The sequence below is a fragment of the Sceloporus occidentalis genome, unplaced genomic scaffold (genome assembly GCF_023333645.1).
Source record: "Sceloporus occidentalis isolate IW3139 unplaced genomic scaffold, rSceOcc1.0.p SCAF_6, whole genome shotgun sequence".
Classification (NCBI taxonomy): Eukaryota; Metazoa; Chordata; class Lepidosauria; order Squamata; family Phrynosomatidae; genus Sceloporus; species Sceloporus occidentalis.
In genome coordinates, this window is record NW_028316986.1 from 93,624,234 (window position 1) to 93,648,787 (window position 24,554).

The following is a 24,554-nucleotide window of genomic DNA, read 5'->3' on the forward strand; positions in this document are numbered from 1 at the left end:
ACTGCCCTGTCTCAAGGTTATGGGATTCTGAGAGTTGAAGTTTGTTGTGGGGCCCAGAATGGGACCCCACAAACTCCAACTCCCAGAATTCCATAGCCTTGAGCCAGGGCAGTTACAGCGGTGCCAAACCGGGTTATTTCCAGTGTGGATGCAGCCAAGATCTCTCTACATACTGATCGTACAGACTAACAGGGCTATATCCTTGAATCCTGCCAGTGTTGGACTGGGGACATGGGAGATACAGGTTCAAGTCTCTAAAGAAATTCACTTTATGTCTACTTCCTCAGATGGATTGAGAAGACGTTTGGGGGGGGGGTTCTTCCTGGGCAGAAATGGAGGACATGTCCTGGAAAAGGAGGACCTCTGGTCCCACATCAGTGGGGGGGGCAGGAGTGGGGAGAGGGAGGTTGAGCTTCTGCTTGTTGGCTCTCAAAGCAGGGAAGCCAAGCCCCAGCCAGGCTGCCTGGCAGCAAGGCCTCCTCCTCCTCCTCCTCCTCTCTGCAGAGGAGCTCTCCATCCAGCCTCGGAGGTCAGTGGCAAGGAAGGACTCCTCGGGAGCGATTAGGCGACGACAGCTGGCGGCCAGAGAGCCTGCTCTGGGCGCCCTTAAGCTCTGGCGAGGCGGGGGAGCAGAGGAGAAGGAGGAGAAGCAGCAGCCCCTCTGCCCCTCCGCTGCCCTCTCCTCCTCCCTCAGCAGCCAGAGGGAAGAGGCAGCAGGGCTCCTCCACCTCGGAGCAGGTGAGAAGGGACAGCTCCTCTGCAAGGACGCCAAGAAGCACACAGGCAAGCCAGCTGGGACCTCTTTCTCTCTGGCCACATCCAGCCTCTCGGAGGGCCGAAGGTGGATCCCGCCAAAATGGTGACCATGGTGACCAAGCTGGTGCACTACCTGCATCTCAGGTAAGGCCCTTGGGGTTCCCCCCATCCCCCCCCCAAGCCTGCCAGGAGGTCCTCAGGAGGAGGGCGACACAAAGGAAAGGGGTCCCACCTGAGCAGAGCTGGGAGGCTTGGGCTTTTCAGAGAGAGTCCAGGGGATCCCAAACTTGGTTCCTCCAGGTACTTTTTTTCTGGACTTCACTTCTCCAGAATATTCCTGACTTGGTGAAGCTGCCTGGGGCTTTGGGGAGGTGAGCGCCTAAACACCAACTAGGGGAGGAGGCTGATACTGACGTATTATTATTATTATTATTGTTATTATTGATTTATTAATTTATTGATTTAGAATATTTATACCCCCTTCTTCAGCCAAAAAGTTTACAAACTGTCAGTTAGACATTTCCCTGCCCGCAGGCTTACAATCTAAAAAGAAAATGATATTTATTTCTATCCTGCCCTTCTCTCAATGCTGGGACTCAAGGCAGCTTACAACATTAAACAAACAAACAAACAAAAAACACAACACAGTTAAAAACATACAAAACCCATATGTTTAAAATAGGATTAAATTACTATAGGAATTAAAACAAATTCAGCACTAAAATATCAAATGCTTTAAAAAAGACAAAAATGCTTAAGATACATTAAAACAATATACAGTCGGCCCTTCTTATACACGGATTTTTTATACACGGATTCAAGCATACACGGTTTGAAAATGTTCCAAAAAAGTATAAATTTACCTTGATTTTCCATTTTTATTAGGGACACCATTTTGCTATGTCATTATATTTAATGGGAATTGAGCATACACGGATTTTGTTATACACGGGGGATCTTGGAACCAAACCCCAGCGTATAACAAGGGTCCACTGTAGTATCCCAGGGCATTCTTTAAAAGCATTCCCTTTTAAATGCCTGTCTGAAGAGGAAAGCTTTTGCCATCAAAGAAGGGGCCATTCTGGCCTCCCTGAGAAGGGAGTTGCAGAGTCTAGGGGCAGCCACCGAGAAGGCCCTCTCTCGCGTCCCCTCCAACCGTGCTTGTGATGGTGGTGGGACAGAGAGAAGGGCCTCCCCTGCAGATCTCTGAGCCCAGGCTGGCTCATATAGGGAGATACGGTCTGCCAAATCATCATCATCATCATCATCATCATCATCATCATCATCATCATCATCATCATCCTGCTTTTCTTCCAAGAGTGGGACCCAAAGCAGCTTATAGTCTAAAAACACACTCAGGCGTTGTTGTTTTTTAGCGTGACTATGCAAATAATCTCACTCACGCATTCTGGTCTTGTTGTTCACACACTATTTTCTCCTCCTGGAACTGCATCTCTGGGGTTTCAGTTGCTCACATGTGTCAGCACTGTGAGTGAAGATGGAGTCGATGATACAGATGTATCAAAAGCACGTTCAAGGCATGCAGAGTTTTATACTGGTTTATCCTGGGTCTATTCACATTAGTTATTCACACAGCTGACAATGAAAATCTTTTAGGAAAATTCAGGCAGAGGTGGTGGGGAGGGAAACCCAAGATGGATTATCCCAGGATTAGTGGGGGATGGTTGGCAGCCCCCCTAAAAACTTACTTGGGTGCATTTGAAATTAATGTGAACAACAAATATTCAACCCACATTCTACTCAGATTATTTTCACCGTTTGAATAACCTGAGGAGCAAAGTTTGGGAACCACTGAATTATATACTAGCCCTTGCACATCTTGCCCCAGCATCCAAGCTCTCTTTCTCTCTGCTTTTGCCTCTCAGTCTTTCTCTCTCATACACAGACATTCTTCTTGCACCTCAAAGATCATTTTTCCATTGTGCAGCCTTCCTTCTCACAGAAATCTGGATATTTACTCTTGTTGCTCTCCCATGTTCATATGTGTTTCCCCACCACCTCTTATCTCACTCCATTCTTTTTCTGCCATGTACATGCTAGGTGACCTCGGGCAAGTTAACATGCTCTGAGCCTCAGGGTGAAGGCAATGACAAACCCTCTCTGAAGAAACCTTGCCAAGAAAGCCCCATGATAGGTTTGTCTTAGGGTTGCCATAAGCAGGAAACAACTTGACAGCATACAACAACAGCAACAACAACAACATGTAGACACACACTCTGACATACATGCAGACATGCTTGACTTGGCATTCCCCCAACACGCTTGCACCCTTCTCTTTCTAAGACACACGTGATAGTGACTATTAGAAAAGTATCTCAGTATCTGATTATCAGATATTAATTCTATCCTTAAAAAGAAAAATCTAGGTCTGGCACAGGAGATTTGCAATCAAGATCATGGGCAATAAAGTTAGCATTACCTGTGGGGATGGTAGATGGGAGGACAAGAATTCCTTCCTTCCTTCTTTCTTTTCTTTTGATTTAAATCAACACCCCCACAAACAGAGAGAAAGTGTGTGTGTGTGTGTGTGTGTAACAGAGATGTTGTTGTTGTATGCCTTCAAATTGTTCCCGACTTAGGTGAACCAGTCATGGGGTTTTATTCACAAGTTTCTTCAGAGGAGGTTTGCCATTGCCTTCCTCTGAGGCTTAGAGAATGTGATTTGCCCAAGATCACCCAGTGGGTTTCCATGGCTGAGTCAAGATTCAAACCCTGGTCTCCAGAGTTGCAGTCTAAACTGTTATGCCATGGTGGCTCTCAGTGTGATAGAGATATCATACCATCTACCTCTGGAAGTCTTCCTTTCAGTGGCAGTAGTTTGCAAATGTACTGTCATCTGGGAAAGTCTATTATCAGTTATGTGTGTTGTTTGCCTTCAAGTTGTTTCCAACTTATGGCAACCCTAAAGTAAACCTATCACAAGTTTTTCTTGGCAAGTTTCTTAAGAGAGGGTTTGTCACTGCGCCCAATACACTGCTGCTTTTAAATGGGAATTTTGGTAGTTTAGATACTGTAAAAATAAATTATAACAAACGATATTTTAGCATGAATTACAGATTGGTTATTGTACCCAATCAAGACTCGCATAAAAAGAGGAGCAGATGGTACTAATGAGGAATAAATGAGAATGCTTGTATGCTTGTCAGTTATTATGGGATAGATTGTATTCATCTATTATTTAAAACATTTTAATCCAATTGTTTGACAAATGCTTTCAGTGTTGCCTTTTCCCCATGTTCATCTCTTTCCAAAATCAGGAGCTCAAACTGTTTTTCTTTGTAACAAAATTTATCACCTTTACAATAAAAATGAAATAGATTGTATGTATGCTTACTAATGAAAATTAATTTTATTTAATTATGGAAATAAAACGTGGCATGCCCACCAACACCCATCTTCACAGATCTAACAACAACAAAATAAGAAATAACATATTTCAAGTGCTTTCTCTGAGCATCGAAACTTGCACAGTTGGAGGAAACTCACATTTCCTAGTTTTGAGCTTAGTATGATTTGTTAGAGATCTATCACTCCTTGGGAGATATTGCAGCATTCATTACAACTATTGTCAGAGATAAATGTGATTTTCAAACTTTGCCACTAATGCTTTGATTATGTATTGCTGCATGGCAGGGGTTGAACTGGATGCCCCTTGTAGTCTCTTCCAACTATATGATTCTGTTATTCTCTTACTCTATGAAAGTGTCAGGGCCTGAACAGACTCCTGTTCCTGGTTCCAAAACTGCCGCTGAGGTGTCCATACTGAAGGCCCCCATCTCAGTCTGAAAGGACAGAAACAGGGTGCCTGGCTAGTGGCTACACTCACATGGCTAGGCACCTCCTTCCAACATCAGAGGCAGTGGCAGAGGCCTTTGAGATGGATGTAATGGCTCTGACCGGTATGAGGTACATTTTATAGACTAATTAAGACCCCTTTGGGTTGGGATCATTTCCTGACCACCAGATTGGTGTCTGGACTGGCTAATCCTGGCCTGGGAATAATGGCCTGTGTCACCCTGACAAGATGATGTAAGGTCAGAGGGAACATGTCTATAGGCCCTTGGATGTTAGTTGGTGCTAAAGAAATGTATGTTTGAACATGCCTAATGGAGACTTTCAACCAAAACACACTGCAGAAATAACACAGTTTCAGAGCACTTTAACTGCCCTGGCTCAATGCTGTGGAACACTGGGAATTGTAGTTTATTGGAGCACTAGAGCTCCCTGACAGAGAAGGCTAAATGTCTCACAGAACTACAATTCCCATGATTCCCTAGCACTCAGCTGGGGCTGTTAAAGCAGTCTTGAATTGGATTATTTCTGCAGTGTGTTTTGGACCTTTGAATCCCTTAAGTGGCACATCCCCTATTATCCCATCATAAACATGTTTGTAAAAGCTCCTCTTGGTTTTGTGTGGCAATTTTTTTTTTTTTTGGGGGGGGGGAACCAGATTCTACTCCACTTTCAAAATTGTTTGCAGTTGTTTGAGTTCCTGATTGTATGTATTCCAGTTTTCACCATTCTGTAATTTAGCATCTTTACAATCTCTATAAATTATTCAGGGAGGGCCAAGTGTCTTTTAAGGCTGAAGTACTTGAATTATTATCTTACATCCTGTTTTTGAGTTTGTTTGCCAAATGAGGATCTTCAGTATGCTTGCTGGATATTTAGTTTCACAAAAGTTTACATTTGCCAAAGAGTCCACTGTAGACGTGTTGGAACATACTTTAACGGCATGTTTATGTGGCATAACATTATGTTAGATGCCATTTTGTGATAAGGATGTGGAGAAATTTCACTTGGAACATATTCTTGGCTCCTGTAATGTAGCCACTAAACGAAGGAGAAACTTCCCAGAACTGAGAGACAGTTTTGCATGTGTTGATATGATTATATGGAGAACGTTAAAAATGATTGACAGATTGATAAATGCCTAAGATAGTAATGACCAAATAACCTCTCCATGTCTGACAATGGAGGTTATCGCACTGCGTTCTGAGAACGTTCCGTATCATCACATGATGAGAACGTTCCTGGAACAGATATTACTGCATTAGTAAACTAGAACGTGATCAGAACTGCATTTTACCGCACAGCGATTCCTGAAACCGTTCTGAGAACATATTCCACCAAGGCCGCCTCCGTCTCCTGATTGGCTGAAAGAATGACAGGCAGGGAGGCAGGGAAGCAGGCAGGCGAGCGACTGCAGTGAGGGAAGGGGTGTGTGTGAGAGAGAGGGGGGAAAGGAGGAGGGAGGGAAGGGAGGGAAGAAGGAGGGATCGGGAGGAAGGCAGGGAGAAAGAGAAATGGGGAGAGATGAGCCTTGCAAGTTACATCCCAAACCTCCTTTGCAAGGCTGGGAAGAAGGAGGAGCTCCATGCAGGTCTCTTCAAGCCGAAGGAAAGCAAGTTGCCAGGGAGGGGACTGGGCCAAGGGCAGAGCCCCGGCAGCCATAGCAGCTCTTTAAACCGGTTAGAAAAGAAGAGTCCTCTGCTGTCATCCCAATTCCCCATTTTGGCTGCTTGTCACCCTTTCGCCTCCTGTGTGCGCGCGCATGTAATGTGTGCCTTCATAGAATCATAGAGTTGGAAGAGACCACAAGGGCCATCCAGTCCAACCCCATTCTGCCATGCAGGAAATCACAATCAAAGCATCCCCAACAGATGGCCATCCAGCCTCTGCTTAAAGACCTCCAAGGAAGGAGACTCCACTACACTCTGAGGAAAGAGTGTGTTCCACTGTCGAACAGCCCTTACTCTCAGTAAGTTCCTCCTAATATTGAAGTGGGATCTCTTTTCCTGGAGCTTGCATCCATTGCTCCGGGTCCTAGTCTCTGGAGCAGCAGAAAACAAGCTTGCTCCCTCCTCAATGTGACATCCCTTCAAATATTTAAACAGGGCTATCATATCACCTCTTAATCTTCTCTTCTCCAGGCTAAACATCCCCAGCTCCCTAAGTCGTTCCTTGTAGGGCATGGTTTCCAGACCTTTCACCATTTTAGTCGCCCTCCTTTGGACACGCTCCAGTTTCTCAATGTCCTTTTTGAATTGTGGTGCCCAGAACTGGACACAATATTCCAGGTGGGGCCTGTGAGCTTCCCTCCCCACTTTAATTCTTGTCTGGCTCTTTGCTATGGAATTCTGGGAGTTGTTTGCTTGCTTTTGTGTGTTGCTCCAAACAGAGGAGCTTTTGTGGGTTCCTTCCTGGAGGGAAGGAGGAGAAGGTCCTGGGCATCCCTGCCATCCTTGCCTCCTGGAGGCTGCCAGCACAGGAGCCCCGCTGGACATCACAGTAGAGGCCCCCGCAGAAGCAGCCAGACCCTCTCCCTCTTGCTCTCTGCTCTGGCCCCCCTGTTTCCCTCTCTCTTTCTCTCTCTTTCCCTTCTTTCCTCTTCTCTCACTTGTCCCAACTTTCCTCCCTTCCCTCCCTCCTTCTTTCCCCCCTCACACACACACACCTTCCCTCACTGCAGTCGCTCGCCTGCCTGCATCCCTCCCTGCCTGTCATTCTTTCAGCCAATCAGGAGACGGAGGAATGAGAGAACGGATTTGAGAACAGATAAGAATACCACACACACCTCTGTTGGAACGTTCTCATCACGTTTCAGCTCTCTGGGAACACATTCAATCTGTACCCTCCTGGAACACATTTGGAACACATTTAAACGTTCTGAGAACCCGATTGGAACACATACGTGCGGTATACTCAAATGCGTTCCGTTCTCATCACGTGATGAGAACGGTCTCAGAACGCAGTGCGATAATCTTCAATGAGTCAAAACACAAGTTCATATTAATTGAAGAGGACTGGTCACATTTCTATTTGCTATCATAGGAAACTCAAAGGAAAATAATTGCTATCGTTGACAGCATCCAGGAATCATAGAATCATCCAATCTTAGGGTTGGAAGGGACCACAAAGGTCATCTAGTCCAACCCCTTACCATGCAGGAATTCACAATCATAGTGCTCCTGAAATATGCCCATTCAATCTCTGTTTAAAGATCTCCAAAGAAGGAGAATCCACCAGCCTTTGAGGAAATAAGGCCAACATTATATGCCAACTTTATGGTATGATAACCACCAGAAAACTGTTTTTGTGATGTTGGTTCCCTTCTCACACTGTATAAGTCATACACAGATACTTTTAGTGGGTTGCATAGCCCAAATCACATGGCTATTCTCCTCTCCCAAAATATGAAAAATAATGAGACTTTTTACAGACTGTACATGTGAGCCAGGCCTATTTAATTTCCCGTGGCCACAAGATATTCTTTTTATTCCAACTCCATGCAGTTTTATGCTAAATCCACATCTTCCTAAAAGGATGTGTAAACATTTAACTCCGCCACTAAACTGCCTTGTGTTACCAAAACCCACAATCCCTACAAAGTCCACCTGCAGTTCTATTCATTCCTCAGCTCCTTCACATACACACACACACCACTCTGGAGATGTCCATGTGTTCGCTTCACTTTTCATATAATCTTTGTTACATCTTGTGCCCACAACCTACAGAATCTGTGGTTTATATAGGGCTTTATCACAGCAGCTTCTTTTGCACTGTAGTCCTGCAACCTAAAAATAAAATGGTAAAATACTGGTATAGGGGCAGCCACCACCACACTTCTTCCTGTAGCTTCTGCCAGCATCACACTCTGTTCCTGTCCCTTAACCCCTCCCTCCCGCTCTTATGCCTTGTCCGACAGGCCTTTGTTTTGTTTTTTTTTAATTTCAACTTTTTTTGTGGCTCTAATTTGGAGCTCCCCAGCCCTAATCCACTCAATTTTTGAAACTTTGGGGCTCCGAAGCTCTGAAATAGTGTGAAAAAAGTTGGAAAACAACATTTTAAAAAGGGAGGGGAGGAAGAAAAGGGGGTAGGAGGGGACAGTGAGACTACTGTATATACTCGACTATAAGTCAACCTTATGTATAAGTTGAGGGCAGGTTTGGGGGCCAAAATTGGGTATTTTGATATGACCCATAGATAAGTTGAGGGTAAAACTCAGGAGCATGTAACAAAAGACCTATAGGATGAAGCAAAGGAAAACAATGCTAAAAACCCTACAAAATTCCAGCGGACATAACTGTTTGTGCTGTGGATGGATGAACGAGTAGAGAGAGATCAGTGCTTCCAGGACAGATTATGCTCTTGCCTTTCTCCAGGGGATGGTTCCCTTTTTTATAAGAGTTAATGTACAGGACTTGCATTGACCCATGGATAAGTCAGTCCAGGTTTTTGAAGTCAATTTTTTGACTAAAATTTCGAGACTTATATACAGAATGTGACTGCCAGTCATGCTACTGCCGAGGGAATGGCTTTCTGCACCCGTGGCAGTGCATGATTGGCATTTCATTCATGAGTTTCACGTGGACTGGGCAGCTACGGAAGGGAAGTGGTGTCATGTGATCAGCATCACTGATGCCACTTCCTTCCTGTGGGAATCGTGGTTTAAAAGCCACATGAGATAAAGCCCTAAGACACACCAAAATTCTCACTTCCTTGTCCAGCTTCTCTCAGGCCTAGGGTTGCCATAAGTCAGGACCTCCAAACCGGGACAAATGTAGGACAAATGTAGGACAACATTTTCAAATGTAGGACACATTTTTCTAAAAGTGGAGGACACGCGAAAAAATTTGATGGTTTTTAAAAAATGTTCATATAAATGCATGTTTCTTAGGAATGATCAAAATGGAGGACATTTTGGCATTATTTCTAGACAGATGGCAGAAATGTACTTCCCTTTCTGGCCAAACCACCCACCCCCCATTCCAAAACACACACAACAGCACATTTGGGCATTTCACATGGCTTTACTTAACATGGCCTCTTGCATCAGAGGCTTATTACATAACCAACCCCTTGGGTTTAACACTTAGCATGGTTTAACATGGCTATGCATACTGAATATGTCAAGGTGGTTTCACAGTTCTTGCACCAAGTGTACTTCTCAGAAGTGTGTACTTGGTCAAGGGACTTTGGTTTTTCTTCACTGTGCATGATTTTGTAAAAATCACAGCAATTTACACTGACCATGCCTCAGAGGCTTGCTGATATCAATTAAAGAACCAAAAACACACAGAAAAGGCACTTTGGAAAGCGACACTCTCTCGGCTTCAGAAACAGTGCCTGCATGCCTTTCAAACTGTCTCATATCATCATCACACTATCATTGTCAAAGCAAGGGAGACTTGTTAGCAATTAAAGCACGCAAAATAAATAAAAAAAAAAAACCTTGAGGCCTCTGGCCACTCACCACCTCCTCCTTCTGCTCCCCTTCCTCCTCTTCCTCCTCTTCCTCCTTCTGCTCCCCCCGCCTCCTCTTCCTCCTCCTCTTCCCTCCTCCTCCTCCTCTTCCGTCTTCTCCTCCCCCCTCCTCCATGTCCTGCGCTGCCTGGGGGCGGGGCGGAGGAGGCAGAGGAGAAGGAGGTCGGTGGAGCGGGGCCGCGCTGGGAGACAGGGAGGGCGGCGCGGGGCTTCCCCCTTCACCTCCTCCGCCCCAGGCCACGCGGCCCTCCTCTTCCTCCTCCGCACGGTGGAGGAGGAGGGCAGCGCGGTCAAGCTCTGCAACCCGGATGCATCCGGGGTTGTCCCGGTTTTTGGCGGCACCCAGGACGGGAGGGGCCCGGGGCTGCCAAAACCAAGATAATCCCGGTTGCAGCCAGGTTATGGCAACCCTACTCAGGCCCAGCATGGGTGCAGATCCACACTCCCATTTCCATCTTAGCTCCAATACATTTCTCCTGCCCAGTCAGTCATGGTGACACAGGTAGAGCAAGGCAGATCCAGATGGGAACTCTTCCACAAACTGATTGGAAGACATGTACCATCCTGGACCTGGCCTGGCAAAGTTACTGGGCATATTAGCTAGGGGATTCTCGGCATAGTAGTCCTATAATGTAGGTCTATTTATTAAGCTCTAGTCTGTACCCATAGAGAAAAGTTGTTTGAAAAAGCCCCATAGGGAAAAGAAATTAGCTTGATGAATTAAGGATAACACATGCACTTCAATTTGAGATCTTTAATGTGTTGAATATTAGACTGAATGCAATTGGCACTGTTAACCTTCAAAAATTATCCTAACACAGCTAAACTGCAGTCTGTTTCCCAGAAAAACAACAACACTGGTACAGAATTAATTGGTTTTTCATTTGTTGTTGCCTTGTGGCATTCCTTAGGAAGCCTATGGTTGACTGAAAATGTTAATTGGTGGTTTTAAAAAATAATATTGTTTATCTTAAGATGTATAATTACTGATTTCTTGGGACATTTAATAGCTTCACTGCTAATTTATGATTGCACTAGTATTTAAATATGGTATCAGTAACACACGAATACATTTCTAGGCAATTGTCAGGCCAATTTACTAAGCGTTATACCATTCCTGAAAGTGAAAAGGAATTATGTACATGATAGCAAGTACTGGAAATACAAGGGGATTCTCCCAATCTGTTTATATTTTCCAATCTTTCTCTCTCTCCTTTAGCTCAGACAACTCTTTGTATGTTAGTATTATTGACTTTATAGTTGGCCATGGCGACATCCCATTTGAGATTATAGTAATATGTTCTGTGTGGGGCTATATTTAGGACCTTTCAGTCCTCTGTTACCTGGGGCCAGGGTATCTAAGAGACTGTATCTTTCCTCAGGAACCTGCCTGAGTTTTATCCTCTTGATGAGAGACCTTTAACTTGGTCCCACCATCCCCACAGGCATATTTGGTGAGAACAAGAGAGAGCTTTCTCAGTGGCTGCTCCCAAGTTGTGGAATTCCTGTGTAAGGGAGAGTAGATCTGCAGGCAAATACCTTTTTATTCATGCAAATTTTCAGCAGCTGACTGGCTAATGAGAAAGGGGTCTTTAATGTTGCCTTTGTCCTCTTCTCTGATATTCTTTGAATTTTTAAAATTTTGATTCTTGGTTTAATAAATATGTATGTTTGTACTTTAATCTTATAATTTATTTTGTTTTAGTATATCCATTTTAAAATCATTTTTAAACCACTCCGAGTTCCAAAACTGGAGTCAGAGGGGAGATAGATGGAAAGATAAGATATGGACAGATGTTTATCATTAATATACAGAGTATATATGGATGTTGTTGTTTTTTGTGTTCCTTCAACTCATTTCCTACTTATGGTGACCCTAAGGCAAACCTATCATGGAGTTTTCTTGAAAGTTCCTTCAGAGGGCCTTTACCATTGCCTTCCCTGAGGCTAAGAGCATGTGACTTGCCCAAAGTCACCCAGTGTATTTTATATGGATGTAAATTAAGTTATTAAAATATTACAAGTATTTTTAAAATGTTCAATATACTTCTGTGCAGATAAAAATAATATATTAGAAATATAAAGCCATTAAAGAGGGAGGGGGAATATATAATTCTCCAAATGTTCCTTGGCTGCAACTCCCATCATCCTTCACCATTGACAATACCAGCTAAGGCTGAAGGAACTGTCATCCAACAATATTTAGAGGGCCATACATTCCCTCTCTCTGATATATAAGATAAAATATGTTACATCTGATGAAGTAGGATGTAGTCTATGAAAGCTCACCCTATAAAACATTCACAGTATTAGTATTTAAGACTCCATAGGATTCCCTGTGTGTTGTATTCTGTGTGTTTCTTTAGTAGGCTAGCACCATTGCCTTTTGGGAATTAACACATGTTTACACATTATTATAAATAAATTCAGAGCAAATGTGAACAAATACTTGAGAACAACAAACAAAGGAGATAGAAATGGGTAGAACAGAACCAAATGACTAATGCCAGAAACACTGAACAAACAGAGCAAGACAAAGAAGGGACAGACCAATAAAAAGACAAGATACTATTCATGAGCAAAGCAGCCACTAGTGTTACAAAAGATATTTGTGTAGCACATCAGACAGTAGCAATAATAGCAATTAGATGCTTTTTCTAGGCTGTAAACCTTAATGTGCTGTAAGTCCCACTGAATTCAGTGAGGCTAACTTCTGACATAGCATTGCAATGTCCATCTCCATCTAAGGAGTTTATCACACGGGACGAATTTCTCTTAATTTCGAACGAAAAGAAAGTGGGGCCAGAACGCATTCACATGAATTTGCTAGTTCAGCAAATTTACGTGAATTCAAATTGCGTTCAAACTGGCTTCCCATTGCCCAAAAATAGCTTGCCATTGCCTGAAACTGCATGTGATCACTTCTCGTGCAATAACGTGAAACCCCATGATTACGTTTGAACTGATTTCTCATTGCCCGAAATTGCATGTGGTATTCTATCATGCAATAACGTTAAACCCCATGATTGCCTTCAGATTGCCATTGGATTATACTTCCAATTTCCCTTGTCTGATAAATTCCTAAGTGTGTTTAACTAGATGTAAACACTACTGTGGGGAGTAAGCATGGTGTAGCGCTTTGAATGTTGGACTATGACTCTGGAGACCAGAGTCTGATTCCTTACTTGGTCATGAAACCAACTGGGTGGCCCTGGACCAGTCACATACTCTCAGAGGAAGGCAGTGGCAAACCTCCTCTGAACAAATCTTGCCAAGAAAATCCCATATGTTGGAAACAACTTGATGGCACACAGCAAAAACAAAACACTACTGTAACCAGTGAAATATATTTCAGAGTATACATTTTGAAATGAGATGACAGTTTTACTTTTTAAAAAACCACTAGCTTAATCGATTCACCAGCTGGAGATTTTAATTGATTGAATAATCATCCTACATATTATTCTCCTCCTCCCAGAACCAGGACATATTTACATTGCTGAATTATTTTGAAGATACATTTTTATGCATTTTGTCCATTAAAAGCACAATTTAAATGTGCTCTGTTTTTCTCTTAAGTTCTGGACAGCACATTTCTCATTCATTTTAAGTCCCAAATACTAAAATACTTTAAATGATATCCTCATAAGGAACAGGCTACCTTTGCATTTTAGAGACCTTAGCTAGGCATACTACTTATGAGTTTATCAGACAAGGGAAATTGGAAGTATAATCCAGTGGCAATCTGAACTCAATCATGGGGTTTAACGTTATTGCGTGATAACCCACTACACACAAATTCGGGCAATGGCAAGTCAGTCCGAACGCAATCATGTGGTTTCACATTATTGCGTGATAGACTGCCACACGCAAATTCGGGCAGTGGCATGCTATTTTCGGGCAATGGGGAGCCAGTTCAAAGGAAATGCGCATTCACGTAATTGTGCTAAACTATCAACTTTAAGTGAATGTGTTCTGGCCCCACTTTCTTTTCATTCAAATTTAAGAGAAATTCCTCCTGTTTGATAAACTTCTTAGGCAGTAAAGCAACTAAACATGTTAAATGGTCTTTCTTTGCCACTGTTATTTCTGAGCAACATTGAATAGACAGAACTTTCTAAGGTGTTTTTATGTCAGTGGTCTGCTGAGGCAGACATTCTGAACACATGAAGATTAAATTATCTGTGTCCCTCTAAGTTTAGATGCCACTAAGTTTATTATCCTTGAAGTGCAGTTTAAGGATGTGGACAAGGTACAGTGCGCCCGCGTTATACGCGGGAGCGCTTTATGCGGTCTTGAGCATACGTGCTCAAGCCGCAGGGCGTGCGCGGGGCACAAGGGGCGGTGCGTCCCATTCAATTGAATGGGCGCATGCGCCCGTGCTGCCCCGCGTGCTGCCATGCCACCGTGCACGGGCCCCATTGTTTCCAATGGGGCTTGAGCATAGGCGGAATTCGCCTTACGCGGGGGGGGGGGTCCGGAACGGATCCCCTGCGTAAGGCGAGGGCCGACTGTATTTGGTGAGGTTAGATATAGTGTGGCATACCACTTGACATTTTTATAACATTCAGCAAAAGGGGGACTATCATGTGGATGAAAAAGATTATAAACCTGCCCTTCATTGCAAGGTGATCCCATCAAATACAGTGGACTCTTGGTATCCACTGGGGTTGGGTTCCAGGACCCCTGTGGAAACAGAAATCCATAGATACTCAAGTCCCATGAAATAGAATGGCACAGTAAAATGATACCCATATATAAAATGGCAAAATTTATTTTGCTTTTTGGAATTTCTATATTTTAAAAATATTTTCAAGTTGTGGATGCTTGTATTTGCGAATAAAAAAAACCTGTGGATATGGAGGGCTGACTTCATAGAAAGACATCACAATGACTTCCTTCAAAGAATTCTGCCTGCATCATTCCAGTAAATATTGGCCTATTGCAATATCTATTTAGTTGATTAGGTAAAGTGCTTTGTATTTGTTGCTGTACTTTTCAATTTTATTTATTTACTTATTTATGATAAATCTCCAAATTAAATTTTTATGGTCTAAGGCTATTTTCTGGAAATTTCTGGTAGCAGTTGCAACAAGTTGTTCATGCACTTTTTATTTATTTATTTATATACCGCTATTCCAAAGATCATAGCGGTGAACAGCAAGTAAGCTAATTAGCAAGTAAGCTAATTTGCCCCCAACAGTCTGGGTACTCATTTTAGCGACCTCGGAAGGATGCAAGCCTGAGTCGAGCTTGGGCCCTTTTGCTGGTCTTGAACTCGCAACCTTGTAGCTTTGAGTGAATGTCTGCAGTACAGGCATTTAATCACTGTGTCCACTTGAGTGGACTTTAAAAAAAATTAAAAAAAAAACAACAACAATGAGACATATTGGAAGGATTTCTCCTTCCTCTTATTTATCTATTTTTTAAATTGTAGTGCACCAGTGAAATGGTATTTTTGGACTATAACTCTAAAAAAATGTTTAAAAGTCACTGAGAAGAAAACGTGCTCTTCAAATCATAGGACCACCTCAGCAAACTATGGGCCCATACAGACAGGCCAAAATAAAGCTGCTTCAGGTAGGGTTGCCATGATGGAGGACCTCCAAACCGGGACAAATGTAGGACCAGGTTTGAAAATGTAGGACTTTTTTTTAAAAATTTCCTGGCTAGGAAATTAAAAAAAAAGTCCTACATTTTCAAACCCTGTCCTCCTCCTCCTGGCTTCGGAGGATGCCTAGGCCGGCTCCCAAGCCGGGAGGAGGAACGGGGGCCGCTTGGAATCGCGGCGATCGCCGCGGTGCCAAGCAGCCTCGTCCTCCTCCCGGCTTGGGAGGAAGCCTAGGCCTGCTCCCAGGCTGGGAAGGAGGCGGGGGCCGCTCCTCATTGCGGCGATCGCTGCGATGACAGCAGTCTCCGCTTCCTCCCCGGCTTAGGAGGAAGCCTGGGCCTGGCTCCCAGGCCGGGAAGGAGGCGGGGGCCCCCCCTCATCGCGGCGATCACCGTGGTGGGAAGCGGCCTCCTCCTCCTCCCGGTCTGGGAGGAAGCCTCGGCTGGCTCCCAGGCCGGGAAGGAGGCGGGGGCCGCCCCTCATCATGGCGATTGCCGCGGTGGGAAGCGGCCTCCTCCTCCTCCTTGGCCTTGCGGAGGCCTTGAGGACCCCGCGGACGGAGCTCCGACCGCGGAGCCGCCTCCAAGGCCTTGCTGGGGCCCGGGAGGGAGCATCTCCGTGGCTGGAGCTCCAACCGCAGAGAGCCTTCCCAGGCCTCAACAAGGCTTTGGAGCTGCCGTGGGGGCTGAGGTGGCCGCGGTGGGCGGGGCTGTCCCGGTTTGGGCGCCAAACCGGACCGGGACCGGGATGGCACCGCCCAAACTGGGATTGTCCTGCCCCTGGCGGGATATGGCAACCCTAGCTTCAGGTCACTTCGGAGGCATGCTGTTTAAATGACACACGCAACTTAAGGGGCCAGAAGCTGCACCAAAGCTGTGCTCCAGTCCTTAGCACTGGAGCATGGCTTTGGCACAACTTCAGGCCTCTTAGGATGTATGCATAATTTAAACAGCATATCTCCACAGTGACCCAACACAGCTTTATTTTGGCCTGTCTGTATGGGCTTTATGCTACTAAAAAACCTTTCTGAAGAGTCCTAGTTCAGATCAGTAAAGCACCACAAACATCCCCCTTCCCAAAGAACAGATAAAGTGGATGCAGAAGTAACAACAAAGGCCAAAACTGATAAAAACCGACAGTGTGCAAGAAGACACACTGCTTTAGATTAATCTGGAAAAGCCATACCTAAATTTATTTTAGAATGTTTTCAAGCTTTGTTTCAGTGTGGATGCAGTTCATCTGTACTGTGATTTGAATGGCATTGCATCTCAATTAAAGGACAAGGTTTTCCACATGGAAAGGCTGATTTATCTAGGATTGACAATAAAACCCTCAAACATTCTTGAAGTTTGTGACATACATGATAATAAATTTTAAAATAACAACACCTATCTAAATGTATCTATGTACTTCAGTCACTTATCTACTGAGCATGTTACAACAAACAAGTGAATGTAAATGAATGAATATAATGCAAATGATGCTCCATTGCTAAGCAACCAGAACAATTTTTTTTTGCTGTTTCTGACCACATGTTTAATTGTTTGACTAACAGAGATAACTGTTACCCACTGGTTATCAAATCTGGCCCACCATTGTCAGAAAAGGACAAGGTTTTGGATTGTAGGACATCTTGTCTTCGTTAACATTTCTTTCATTTGCATCTACATTCAGAAATGTTTACTATGGTAATAGAAAATTAATTGAAATTTACACTGAGAACTCATCAGAACCATGTGTGTGCATGCACTCTTGTGTTCTAATTTTAAAGAGGCCTGTAGACCTCAGATAAGTATTTGTACAATGTTAAATCATAAGAAATATGGTAACTAAACAAATAAGATACAAACATAGGGGCAGTCTTTTCAAACCAGATCTGACTATTCATCATAGAAAACAGTTGGCTTTTCCTATACAGTCGGCCCTTCTTATACACAGATTTTTTATACACGGATTTAAGCATACATGGTTTGAAAATGTTCCAAAAAAGTATAAATTTACCTTGATTTTCCATTTTTTATAAGGGACACCATTTTGCTATGTCATTATATGTAATGGGACTTGAGCATACACGGATTTTGTTATACACGGGGGATCTTGGAACCAAACCCCAGCGTATAACAAGGGTCCACTGTATAGCTTCTGAAAATAGAGTAACAACAACACTAATTACTTAGGGGTTCCAATGAGTTACAAATTCGTTTTTTAAAAGCAATTTGCCAAGCTCTGGAAAAGAAGTGGCAAAGGCCTAAAGTGAGCCTACATAACACATTTCACAGATGAAACTAGGGACATGTGTGGCTAAGCAATGTCAGAATATAGTTAAGATGCCAAAAGGTATTAAGAAGAAAGAACACAGAAGACAGGAGAGGCTGCAGCAGATTGCTTCTCCCTGGGTCTATTGGAAAGAGAAAGATGTTGCTTCCCCCCTCCTCTCCTCTCCTCTCCTCTCCTCTCTGCTGAGTTAACTGAGTGCAAACTACTTTTTCACTTTGAACTCAGATTGTAGCAGTTAAAGTAAGTTGAGGATGAAGGGGGAGAGAAAAACTGGATCATTTTAAAAACAGCTGAAAAAGTGGGACAATGGAGAATGAATCAGAACTGCTCCTGCCATATGTAACAGATGGAAGGTATGTTTTTATTCCTTCCTCATATTGGTCAGGTCAGTTCCTCAGTGTGGGCTATTTCTGAAAGAAAACTCATGGACACTTGAGGACAAACCCTACGGTCCATGTCCCATTCATCCAATCACTGTGCTCCCCCTTGAGGATATCACATTACACATCACAAAAGACACAATAATGGAAAGTTTCAAGACAACTGTCAAGAAGCCCATTTCTCATTTAAAAATGATACCACTTCAGAAAACTAACTGATGTGCAAATTAGAGCAAGTGCTAAAGGCCACCTGCTAGTACTCTATTAAGGTGTAGGTGATACAACTGGGCCTGGTTTCTTTCTGAAGCATTGTGCTAGCTGATACAACATGCCTTATCTGATTTTAAATTTGCCCACTCCTGCAAATGCTTTGATTTGGGAGCAGCATTATATTTCAGCCAGCAGATGGCAAACAAGTAACTAAATGCAGCGACAAACTATTTCTACCTGGAAACATTTGAAAAGTATTTAAAAACAAGATAAAGAAATGTATTCTTAATTAGCACATTTATGGCTAAATTTAAGGAGGTAATTTAATCTACAAGCTATTTGTAGATTAAACATTTTGAGCTATTTATGTACAAAATGTAGTATGCTGAGTTCATGTAAAAGTTGAATGTCTAAACAAACAGGAATGTGTGTTTCTCCTCCTTTTAACCATGTTGTTGTTGTTGTTGTTGTTGTTGCTGCTGCTGTGTGTCTTCAAAGTCTTTTCTGACTTATGGGGACCCTAAGGCGAATCACCATTCATGGAGTTTTGTTGGCAAGTTTCTTCAGAGGTGGTTTGCCACTGCCATCCTCTTAGGCTGAGAGAATGTTACTTGCCCAAAGTCAGACAGTGGGTAAGTATTTTAAGTATTTCTACAGACAGAAGTCAAAAGATTCAGCATATATTTCTACTTAAAAAACAAACAAACCTTGAGCAGAACCTTTACTATAAAATAAACTGCATTGAACTCTTGAGTACATTGGGATAAACATGTTTAGGTTGCAGTTTTATCATTCTATAAAGCCCATGATAGGTCTGAAGGACCCTGAATAAGGTTTTTCATGCCTCCTCCCCATCAGCAGAATTTTAAATGTTTGGCTGGACTTACGCATTGCATGCTTACTTGGAACATAGTGGATGTTTGAGTCCTTCTGCTTGTTCTACTGCAGGTTCCACATACATCACCCATCATTTTTGTTATTTATAATTAATTTTATTTATACCCAGCCTTTTCCGCCAAAGTAGGTCTCAAAACAGTTTCCAAATTAAAGTGAGTATAATGTAACTAAAAACATACATAAGATCAACATTTTAAAAAGAATTAAACTATTAACATTATTAAAACAATTTAAAACATGCAATTTAAATAATAAAAAGTAATGTAAGACAGTACTATTAAAATGATACAGCATCTCTTAAAAGCTCTTCATTCAGTTCTAAAAGCCTGTCAAAATTTTAAAAACCCAAACATTTTCCTGCTGAGAGAAGGAATGCAAGGTGAGTTCCATTCTGACCTTTCTGTGAAGGATGTTTGAGCCTGAGGCAGCCATACCAGCTCTGACCAGCTCTGGTATGAACCCACCCTATTCCATGTTTTCTGACTTTGGTACAAATTGGGCAGAAAAAAAGAAAGTCTAAAATTGTTACCTAAGCATCATTACTCCTTAGTCCTTTTGAATTTTGCAGGTTGCTCATCTAAGTACAACATTACCTTGCTGTTCATTTTTTTTTTTAAAAAATCACACCAACCTGTTAAAGGTGGTAAGGGAAAGCAGCATCACCTATCCCACATAAAAAACTGAACACCCCCCCCCCCGTACCCCAAACTCTTCATATTTTCTTCATAATCCTCTGGAGGCTTCTTAACTAAGGCCCAAGACAGACTGGCACTTTGTGCTGGCCTGGGCCTGAACAAGGGTTGCCTGAGGGCTGAGCATTTACTCTCTCCAAGCCCTTCTCATGGCACCCGGGTGCCGTCTTGACGTGTGCCCAACCAGACGGGGTGTGCCATGATGATGTTGCCCGTGCGCAGCATCTAAATGTAGTCCCTATGGCGCCCCCGTAGTGCTGGGAATAGGAGCTGCATTTTGCAGCTCCTTTTTCGAGTGGCTTGGGGGCATGGCATTCAGGGGCGGCTATCTGTCGAGCCCTTAAGTCCTGTCTTGTCATATTTATAACAACTGACTGGCCCACTCTATGAAATATCAAGGATAAAAAGACTCTTCTAAGAATAAATGTGCCTAACTATATGGTTGGCTACATACAGAGCTCTGTGTATTCAATATAATAAACAGTTATGTTTATTCAGTCTTAGAAAGCAAACTTAAGGAGGTAGATTCTGATTTTGAAAGCATTCTAATAGGAGAGAATCAACTTTATTTGGCAGGAAGGAACCAGTGACATCACTAGAGGGGGTGCTTCCTACACTGATTGACACCTCAGAAGAGGGGTGACACCTGGTTGGACCCTCCTCCTGCTGCAGGGTGAGAAGGGCTGAGCAGTCCCGTCTTGCTGTTGCTGTGGCAGCACCAGTCTCATCATGAGGAGGCCAGCACTGCAGTAGCACAGGAGAGGACTAAGTGCACCCTTTTGGCCACCTCCTCTGGCAGTCCCCTCACCACCCCTACACTGGGTGACACCAGGTTTAGCAACGCCACTGAAGGGAATCCTTTTTTCCCTCTTTAACATTTTTCTCAAAGTCCTTGACCAGTAAAATAAAGTAGCTACTACACATGTTGATATTTAGAAAAAGAAACAAGTTAGGATAACATATGGAGCAGTTCTGTGACAATGTTGCGGTATCTTAAAGAGATAGTGACTTTGTTTTGGAAGTTTGTGAAGCAAAGCTTTCTATCTACACTACAGAATTAATGCCTGAACCTACTGGGAAGAGCCAAGATGGTGTCCACTCTTCTCTCTTCTGAGTTGTGTGCAAAACCACTTTTGCTGTCTGAACTCAGTTTGCAGGCAAGGAAGTAAGCTGAAAACAAAGGGAGAAAGTGGGAAGGGAAGAGAAAAAAATAGGATATTTTAAAAGCAGCTGGAAAAAGAGCGATAACAGAGGATAAATTAAGCGTGTCCCTGCCATAGTGATACAGTTAGAGTATATGGGATTGGTAGCTAGTGGTTGCAACTTTAGTTTACTTCGAGGTAACTTTCAGTGCCCTGCAGATGTATTCACACACACACACCTTTGACTTGTCCATATTTTGTTGTGTTATAGCCTGGAATTGGAGTAATTTAATTAGTTTTCTTATAACTTAATATATACAAGATACTCAGCACTGTGAAGCTGTAAACTTCACTATGGTACAAAATTAAGTGAACAAAACAAACAAAAAGTAAATCTGAGATAGTTTTATACCAATAAGGGCTGGGTTATAAATATATTCCAAGCTAGAAACATCTTGAAGTGCACAGTTAAACCTGTTGTTTCAGAATGGTGGCAATATGGGACAATTAAGAGTCTACCCAGGGAAGGCTATCCCGCAATACTCAGTGATGGGACAGAGAGGACATTATTAAGAGAAGCAAACAAGAATTCACTGGCAAATCTGAAGGGGATGGAGAGATTCAAAGATGAGGTGAGAGAAACCATCCCTGGCACAGATATTACCCAGAGTTTGCAGGAAAGTTTTTGGGAAAAGGTTCTCTGGTGTAAGGAGAGCCAAAAGCAACTTTTTGGATTTGCTGAAAAATACTAACAGTGCTCATTATACACACTGTTTACCACAGTGAAACATGGCATCATCATCATCATCATCATCATCATCATCATCATCATCATCATCTTGTGGGAATTGATTTCTTCAGCAGTGACTGGGACAGTGGCCAATATTGGGAGCAAGGTGGATGGGGCCAAATACAAAGGCATTTGAGAGGAAGTGTACATCAAGTGGTAACAATGCCAATTAGATCCGTTTCATGTACAGATTGTAACACAACAACATGTGGAAAAGTCAAAGATGTGTGTGTGTGTGTAAATACTCCTGCAGGATCTTGTAGCTTCTTAGGGTTTCCAGCCATGTCTTTTGAACAATTAAGCATGGGAATTCATTTTGTATGATCAATGGGAGCTGTAGGTTCCAGTTGCTATGCTAATCCATATTTATTTGGGAGGAGGGCCCATTGAACCCAACAAAACCTGTTAAATCCATAGTTCTGCACATTTGCCTACTCACCTGTGAGAGAGCCTTTGGAACTATTACATAGGGTAAGGTGTAACTGAACTTTTAGTCATCTCAGTTCATGGCAGAGACAATGCAAACAAAGTTTGGTGGATATTTATGTATAACCTCATGCAAATCAGCACTGTTCCTGTTTAAACTATCGCTTCTCGGCCTTTTGACTAAGATCAAGTGTAGTATCAAGTGTGTGTAAACTATCTCATTACCCTTAAACCAACTCTATCTTGGAAGAAAATCCAGTTCTTGTTCTATAAATGTAAGACATAGCATGTTTGTTCATTACATATCCTGTTGTTCCTGTTAAAGGCTTACATCTTCTGAATTTCTTCCATGAGTTTTCTTTAGCTTATTAATAATAGTTACAAAAACAGCCACCAGAGAGCACCAATATACCCTTTTTAGATAAATCTGTAAAATAAAACTAGAAAGTTCAAAAATATTCTCATGTTTAAATTAAATATATTAAAGTGTATAGGTGAATTAAGTTGAAATCCTACAGACACTGATCCGTTTATAGTGCAATCTATACATGTCTACTCAGAAGTAAGCGCCACCAAGTTCAGTGGGGCTTACTCCCAGGTAAGCATGTATAAGACCAGACCAAGTGCGGAATGAACTATAATATTGCATTAGTTTTTATTGAAATGCAAGTCATTTAACAATACTAGACTAGGATGAAATAATACCTAAATAACCAGGATTGACTGTAAAAATACAAGTCACTGGGGAACTATAAGCTGATCTTTTCTAATGCACTTTCTTCTTGTTGTGGACCTTCAAGTTGTTTCTGATTTATGGAGACCATATGGTGAACCTATCATGTTTTTTTTTGGGGGGGGCAGCTTACTTTAGAGGAATGATTATTAAAGGATAACCTGGAAGAATAAACTAGTTACAAAATATTTAACTTATTTTATAAATCACTTGGTTGCATTACCCACCCCAGCTCTTCAATTGTTGTTGTTGTTGTTGTTGTTGTTGTTGTTGTTGTGTGCCTTCAAGTTATTTCTGACTTATGGTGATCCTAAGGCGACCCTACCATGGGGTTTTCTTGGCAAGATTTATTCAGAGGCTGAGAGCATGTGACTTGCCCAAGGTCACCCACTTGGTTTCACGGCTGAGTACTGAATCAAACCCTGGTCTCCAGAGTCATAGTCCAACACTCAAATCACTAATCCACATTGGCCATGTCATAACGTTACAGGTGTCAAATATTTTACTTGTACTTTATAACTACCCTACCTTCTCACTTTTCACCACTAATCTTTTCTTTAATATAGCAGTCATGTTTCACAAGGTAAGGGCAGAGTTTTAAAGCGTGGAATATGAAGGCTTGTTTACATGGTCCCTTTATAAATGCACACACCACTCTGATGCTATAGTTTTGTTTATGGCCAGAAAGGACAAAATTAATCTTCATGGAAGCACAACACTAAATTTGTTTTGTAAATAAAGATTGGAGTCACAGTCTGGTCATTTGCTTTATTTGCTCATGCAGTCGAAACACTGTAAAACAATACAAATAACACTGTTTTCATTAGATTCTTTTATTTATTCAACAGAACCACTATTCATAGCTTAATGTAAAACAGATGAAATCCATAATGTAAAGCAGATGAAAGAAACATATTTCCATGCTTCTGCAATACAATATTAATTAAAGAAAATGAGGCAAGAAGCCTTGAGCAGTAGGACAGGACGAAAATCTATTGAACTGAGCAATTTTTATGAGGTTGAATGACGTAGCTAATACTGATATTTTGCACCTTTGCACCAAGTATAAATTGGTTAGCTAGTTTTATGGCTCATGCACCATGATCTTTAAAAGAGAAACGTTGCCCTTGATAACCCTCTATACAATTGCTGGCTTTTGAATAAATCCTCATAGCTCCCTTTCCTGTTCATTTAATTAGGACTTTTTAAAAATTGAAATTTGTGTGTAGGGAAGAAAGTGCCCCTGCAATAGTGAATAGTGAGCTGGATCCAAAACTTGCTGTGACAAAGTGCAAAGATGGCACCGGGGAGCATCCATTTCCAAATTTCTTCCTCCCTTTGTTAACATCTCC

The 24,554-nt window shown here is 42.4% G+C and overlaps 1 protein-coding gene and 1 pseudogene across 2 annotated transcripts in view; both read left to right on the forward strand.

Annotated features, from left to right (window-relative positions):
- The first annotated feature begins 705 nt into the window (after positions 1-705).
- ARHGAP18 (Rho GTPase activating protein 18) overlaps positions 706-24,554 on the forward strand; it is a 118,885-nt gene continuing 95,036 nt past the window's right edge. The window contains exon 1 of one of the 2 annotated variants that reach the window (XM_089530403.1): positions 706-900. In XM_089530403.1, coding sequence (XP_089386529.1) covers positions 857-900 — 44 coding nt within the window. In that variant the 5' untranslated portion in view covers positions 706-856. Of the gene's footprint in view, positions 901-19,037; positions 19,155-24,554 lie in introns of those variants that run through there. The other variant, XM_089530404.1, reaches the window with a different exon arrangement.
- LOC149311121 (U2 spliceosomal RNA) lies at positions 22,630-22,780 on the forward strand (annotated as a pseudogene).